Consider the following 7,390-nt stretch of genomic DNA (forward strand, 5'->3'; position numbering starts at 1 on the left):
GAGGAGGCTGAGGCACCTGATAGATGTATACAAAATTGAGGGGCATAGATAGGGCAGTGAATTTGAAAATCTTGCCCATAGCAGAGATGTTTGAAACTAGAAGACATTGGTTTTCGGGTAAGGAGTAAGAGGTTTAAAAGCGATTTGAGGAATAATTTTTTTTTTCAACTAGAGGATAGTTGGAAATTGGAATACAATGTCTATGTGGGTGGCAGAGACGAGTACTTTCACAAAATGTATGTAGTATCTGGACAAGCATTTGGAAGGCGATGGACCAAGCGCTGGTAAATGAAATTAGTATGGATGCATACTTGGTCAGCAAGAACAGTGTAGGACATGGGGTCCTATTTCTTTGCTAAAATAACTTGAAAAATAATTTGCTTATTGCTATGACAACTATTCACTTTGTATATAATAATTATAAATTCTTCTCTATATTACTGTATACATTATTTTAATGTAGTGCATTATGTCCCTTATAAAATACTCTTAATTGCACCTAATATATAACAAAAACAAGTGTATCTTTTTTATATTTTAGCATAATCTAAGAGCAACCAATGTAATCATAAAATGAAATCTTGCATTTTCTGCATTCGATATCTGACTAATTTCTTGAAAATGTTAAAATATTTGAAATCATCTATAGGTCATATTATTGCCTTGCCCTTGTTCCATGCCCTTCTATTCTGTGATAAATTAAAAATGTGACTGCTGCATCACAAATGCTGTCCATTGCTTTGTTTGCATTGTTTTGTATTTTCTATTACATTTTTGTTAGCACACAGTACTTCATTTGCAAAAAAATCTAACTTTAAGCAATGCCCCCCCCCCCCTCACATAGCTCACGTGTTAAACTATTGGTTGGAATTTCAATTTAATATGTATCCCTGCATTCATGCACTAACAATCTCAACCATTCAACTTTACAGGTATGGTATATGAAATGGTTTTTGTGCTGTCATCATTGTTGAACATGTGATTACTAATTTGAATGTGACCTGATCTGATCTTCAAACATCAATTTGCTGATGACTAAATAATTGTTTTATTTGAAGTTGAGATAAGTATTAACAAAGACATCTCTTAAGCCCCTTGAATGGAAATTTTAAAATTGACACGTAGCCTAAAATGTCACAACTGAGCCACCATTATCTTTTAAGTTTGCTCGTCTGAAACAGTAATTCAACCACCTCTCCATGCTGAGCAAATGTTGGTGCATATTTTTGTTTTATTGCAGATTCCCTTAATCAGCAGCTTTTTTTCTTAATAAAGTATTACCATCACTTATACTTTGGTTAATGTTTCACTTTCTTCCATTGAGTTACATTTTATTAATGCAATCACACTTTTAAATGTGAAGCAAAGCATGTTGTCTCTTAAGCTTTCAATATACTCATACTGGTCCTTGGTATCAGAAATATTGGCTGGTATTGTTGAATGGAATCTCAATCACTAGCTCAGGACACTAATACAACAATGTCTCAATTAGATTCTACGTGATTATCCCATCAACCTGATATAAAATGCTTTAAATTATTTTCCAAACCTCTTGTCACATTTCCAGCAGCTTCCATCCAATTCCAAGCCTGAATTCTAAACATTATCTGTTTTTATCACATTATATTTAATTAGTAAAAACCATATCATTTTGTACAAAGCAACAGTAACAGAGAGCAAGGTTAATATTTTAGTGGTCAATATATAGGTGCAGGAGTAGGCCATTCGGCCTTTCGAGCCAGCACTGCCAGTCAATGTGATCATAATAATAATAATAATAAATTTTATTTATGGGCGCCTTTCAAGAGTCTCAAGGACACCTTACAAAAATTGAGCATGTAGAGGAAAAACATGTAAGGGGAATGAAATAAATAGTAGAGACATGACTAGTACACAAAGTATACATGGCTGATCATCCCCAATCAGTACCCCGTTCCTGCCTTCTCCCCATATCCCCTGACTCCGCTATCTTTAAGAGCCCTATCTCGCTCTCTCTTGAAAGTATCCGGAGAACCGGCCTCCACCGCCCTCCGAGGCAGAGAATTCCACAGACTCACAACTATCTGTGTGAAAAAGTGTTTCCTCGGCTCCGTTCTAAATGGCTTACCCCTTATTCTTAAAATTTACCCCTTATTCTTATTTTCATCATAATTAGACATGCTTACATTAAAAATATAATGAGACATTGAAAGAGTGCAATAAACACTTTATTCATTTCTGTGTTCCTTGTCAAGAGGGCTCTTTTGAAGATTCTTTTGAAACTGCTTCAGGTGGCTCCAGTGATATTCGAGATTGATATCAAAACAAATTTTCTAGTCCTATATGTGCAGTATTAATGATCACTACATTCTGGTTAAGCCTGTACTTCAGGTTAGATGATAACAATTGCATGGTTTGCTGGTCGGTGTCCCTTCTTCAGCAGGTGCAACTAACATTGTTGATTGTAATGTGGCCACTGTATTTAGCATATAAAATTTAAGTGAGCAATTTTGAGGTACATTATAATCGTAGGCATTTTAATTACAACAGAAATAAGATCAAAATGGATGCACTGGGTTTGGTTCCCAAGTTGATTGACATTTGTCAAACTTTACTTTGGCAGGAATTTCATATATACATCGAAAAATATGTTTTTTTAAATCATTGCAAATTCTGTTGATGCAAACCTGAAAATTGTGATCATTAGTCAGAAAGGGGGGGGGGGGGGGGGTTACATTCTCAATTTATTGAGTGCTGTAAAGAAAAAATAATTGGAAGTTTTTATCTTCTCATTTTGAATATTGTCAATTTTTATGTGATTATGAAGTTCAGAATTTGAATGTATATTTTGTTTTACTTAACTATTTAAATTTGACTTTTGTTCCATAGAAAAGGAAAGTAACTCCAGACTCTGAAGAATCTAATAAAGTAAACCACCTTGAAAGGTCAGAACATGCAGATAGGATAGAACGGATACGTCAAATGATGAAACGTGTCAACAGAAATGAAGCTACCAGCTCCAGCTCCAGCTCAGATTCTGACTCCGATTCTAGCTCTGGTTCGGAATCCAGTCTACAGAGATCCGAAGGAAGCAGTGGGGAATCTAGTCCGAGGTCCATTGCAAAGACAGATAGCCAAAGGTCAAAGCTCAGAAGATTTTCCAATGACATTTTTAGTGAAGAGGATGACGAGGAAGAAGAAGATGAAGATGAAGAGAATGCAAGGAATACAAAATCTAATTTGCTTTCCTTGGCTTCAAAAGTTGGTGAAAATAACTATTATTCCTTAAGAGGAGAAAATATTCAAAAAAACTCTTTCAGGACAGTGGAGGTTTCATTAAAGAAGAAAAATGGACCATCCAGTCAGCTTTGTCACAAGGTTCTTGGAAATATATCTCGTCCACGGATACTAAGCAAACTTCCAGTGCAGTCTCCTCCCAAGCCATTTCAAATGGAGAGACATGTGGTTCGTCCTCCACCTCATAGCCCTGAACCTGATTCTTTACCACTTACCAGTGGATCAGAACATGTGGTGCAAAGAGAGGTGTGGCTGGCAATATTCAGTTACCTGAGCCATAGGGACCTATGCATCTGTATGAGAGTATGCAAGACGTGGAATAAGTGGTAAGTGTCAAAACTGAGAAATGTACTGTAATTTGTGATCTACCTTCGACCAATGATAATTTCGGCAGTTACACTGGGTAGCAAGGTAATGAAGTGTGGCTACCTGGGTTATGGTCTGATCTCTTGTACTGTCTGTGTGGAGTTTACATGTTCTCTCGGGCTATGTGGGTTTCTCCTGGGTGCTCCAGTTTCCTGTTGCATCCCAATGCTGTGCTGGATGTTAAATTAATTAGCTATTGTAAATTGCCTCTATGGTGGGAGGATCAGGGGGAGTTAATGGGCAAGTGCAAATTGCAGATTATGGAATATTCAATCTCAACAGACTCACTGGGCCAAATAAATGACTTTTGTGTTTTGAGAAAATATGAAATCATTTTGTGTTAAATACTGGTGACAATACTGTTGAAATATGAATGGATAACTCAACACTTAGACGCTATAGTTGCTGTTTTAACTTTGAATTATGTGGTGTTCTGAAGTTTAATGTAGGGAATTTGCAAGAATATTATGTGAACATTTGTTATTGCAAATGTAGAAGCTTTAACAAGAGGCAAATGTGAATTTACTTAGATTGAACCATTTGAATTATCCAAAAATTGTCAGTTATATTTTTGCTCAAGCCTATATAGGCTAAGAATTTATGGCTTATAAAATAGAAAATGCTGTCACTATAATTTTTTTAAATATTTGTTGTAATAATTTATATATTTATAGCTTGCATTAAAAAATTAATGCTGCCATTTTGATAAACTGACACTTGAAATTGGGTTGGAGAATAAGAGTGCAGATGCTGTTGTCTGGAGCTAAAAACAAACTGAAGGAGGATTTTAGCAGGTATGGGGGTATCTGTGGAGATAATGAATGGTTGAAGTTTCAGGTCAAGATCTTACATCATGATTGCAAGTGTGCAGAGGAAATGGCTAGTGGAAAGTGGTGAGAGGGAATGACGAGGTGTGATGGATAGTGACATTGAGGGAGAGAGGAAAAACAAGCGGAATCAAATGGCAGAGGGATTAGTGGGTTGAAATAATGGTTTGCAACACTAAAACCACACCTGTACCTGACAATTGGATAATTACAGTTAGCCCAATATTCACCACTATCTTAATGTCTCGCTATTAATCCCACATCTACTATTAATTTCTCAATGAGATCAGGTTTAAATATAAATGCTGTTATAATATAATGATCAACATCAAGTGTAAGGCTTTCTTGCTGTGTGAGATTCATGTGAGAACCAATTACCACCCCTGTTATGGGTCAGCTTTAAATTTTCATGATGGTTAGTATGTGGTTGGTGATTAAGATCTATTGTAATGGTTTATTAAATCAATGAATTCACTGTTAATGTGAACTTTCATCAGAACTGGCTAATTTTAATACATTGAAGAAACAGTTTCTGGAAATTGTTCAATTTGATGTTGAGTTCAGAGCTGTAGCATTCCCAGCTGAAAGGTGATATGCTGTAGTTTAAGCTTACACTGTTTTGCCAAACCCCAGTGTAAGAGGCCAAAGACAGATGTCAGAATCGGAATGGGATAGAGAAAGTGGCAAGTAACTGGAAGCTCTCTGTCACCATTATTTACGAAATGGAGGTGTACTATAAAGCGGTCACTCAATCTGTATTTGTTTTTTGTTTGTTCCCAGTGTGGAGAAAACCACACTGAGTACTGAATGCAGCATATGAAATTAGGAAAAGTACAATTTGAATTGCTGCCTTCATCTGAAAGAATTAGTGGGTTACTGGATAAAGGGAAAAGGTGAAAGAACGGGTGGACTATTAGAAGAAGTGCACAAACTGATATCTTTGTCGACTTTTATGAAGGTCATCTTTGAAATGGGTCACCACTAACAAGATGTTAAGACAGGAACAGAAACATTAAAAATTAAAAAAATAACAACTACAAACCAGACATCAAAACAGAGAGCCACCCACCAGAGGTACTGAGCAGGGAAAGACCAGCCTAGTTAGTTTGTATATGTTAATGTTAAAATAAGATATGAAGAAACTTTAGTATAAGGTTTAAAACATTATAAAAGTAGAAAAACTCTGGAGCAAATACCCAACACAACCACAGAATCAAACCGCTAAAGTATAAAATGTAACTGTTCAACATTTTTTTTTAATGGGCCCAGTAAGTCCCATTATTGAAACATGTGAAGAAAATCTCAATGTTGTGATCTTAGGAAAGTTCAGTAAAGTCATTCTCAAGGGGCCATTCCACACACCCTTGCAAAATTGTTATAAGCTAACAAACTCTGCCGAGCAATGCTCCATAATTGTATCTTCTGAATGTTTATATTTGCGTTTCTACTGAGCATAGACCTTGCCCAAAGAGTCATTGTTACCTTCAAACCGAACTGCAACATCAATGACTGCAGATGTGTTTACCACCTTGAAAATGGCGTCATCCTTTTCCATCTACATCTAAAAACTGAAGTTCTTCAAAATAGAACTATTCCTGTTTGGCAATTTAGTTTCACAACAGTTCTACAATTCTGTCATGCCTCTTCATCTGGGGCATTTTTACTGCCAGGATCTAAAAACATGGCAGTCCTTGTTTCTACTGTCCCAATGTTTTGTGTGCCAACTGACAATGCTTGCATGATTGTCCACAATCATTGAACTAATTTAGATCAAAATCTTCACTAAAACGCCCAATGCACAGGTTAATCTTGGTTCCCATGTTTTTCACATATGACCCTGGAGTAATAAAATCAGGTTCTATATTGTTAATCTTCCTTTTGGTATTATAAATTAAAATCTTATTTTTGACCATCGTGACAACCAGCTGTTTAGTATTTCGAAATGCACCCTACCACAAAATATATCCACTATTTTAAGGTTTCTAGCCATGCCCTTATGAGAATTGCTCATAAATGCGATCTCATTAGGAAAGACAAGTGCTGAACATGACCATTCCTATTTTGCTCTAATGATCATGAAAGTGGATCGTTCTGCTTAATTCACCGTTTAATTTTAAATAGGATTGCTCTTACAGCCCCATATAAATAAGGCCACAGGTAACTGGCCTTGCTTCTTAATTGTGAACTACAAATTGATCTACTGTGAGAACCTATGTCATTATCCTCAACTTATATAAGGGAGGATGTTATATATAACCTCTCCTCATCTTTGGTATCTGCCATATCAGCACATCTTGCCAAAGTACATCACACCAACATCCATATTGAAATGACATCTTTTTTACTTATGGCACCTGAACATTTTTACTTTTACATCTGAACATTCCCTGTGCTCTGGCTGATATGTCAAAGAACCACATACTTCCCTGTTGTACTGCTTAAACTCAAAGTTGTAGAGTAATGGAATTGAAATCAATGTTCTATTGATTCTGTGAATCAGTTAGTAGCATACATGAATATTGAACTTTTAATCACTTACCCTTCTGAAGGTGCCACAATATGTCAGGCTACAGAACTGTCTCGGATATGGTAGTGAGCAACACAGGGGCCCCACGGGACGGTTCTCTCTCCCTTCTTATTCACCATCTACATCGCAGACTTCAGATATAACAGACTCCTGCCACCTGCAGAAGTTTTCAGATGATTCTGCAATTGTGGGCTGCATCAGTGAGGGGAGGGAAGCTGAATATAGAGGTGTAGTCGATGACTTCGTTGAGTGGTGTGGGCTGAATCACCTGCAGCTCAACACCGACAAGACTAAGTAGCGGTGGACTTTAGGAGGAGAGAAATACCCCTGTCCCCTGTCTCCATCAATGGTGTGGATGTGCAGTTTATCAGGGAGTACAAATACCTAGGAGTGT

The 7,390-nt window shown here is 36.7% G+C and overlaps 1 protein-coding gene across 5 annotated transcripts in view; it reads left to right on the plus strand.

Annotated features, from left to right (window-relative positions):
- The window catches only part of LOC116988945 (lysine-specific demethylase 2B-like), a 159,032-nt gene that overhangs the window by 97,259 nt on the left and 54,383 nt on the right, over positions 1-7,390 (plus strand). For all 5 annotated transcript variants that reach the window (XM_033045992.1, XM_033045993.1, XM_033045995.1 and 2 more), the window contains one exon: positions 2,869-3,602. In XM_033045992.1, the coding sequence (XP_032901883.1) occupies positions 2,869-3,602 (734 nt within the window). The remainder of the gene's footprint in view (positions 1-2,868; positions 3,603-7,390) is intronic.

The sequence above is a fragment of the Amblyraja radiata genome, chromosome 28 (genome assembly GCF_010909765.2).
Source record: "Amblyraja radiata isolate CabotCenter1 chromosome 28, sAmbRad1.1.pri, whole genome shotgun sequence".
Classification (NCBI taxonomy): domain Eukaryota; kingdom Metazoa; phylum Chordata; class Chondrichthyes; order Rajiformes; family Rajidae; genus Amblyraja; species Amblyraja radiata.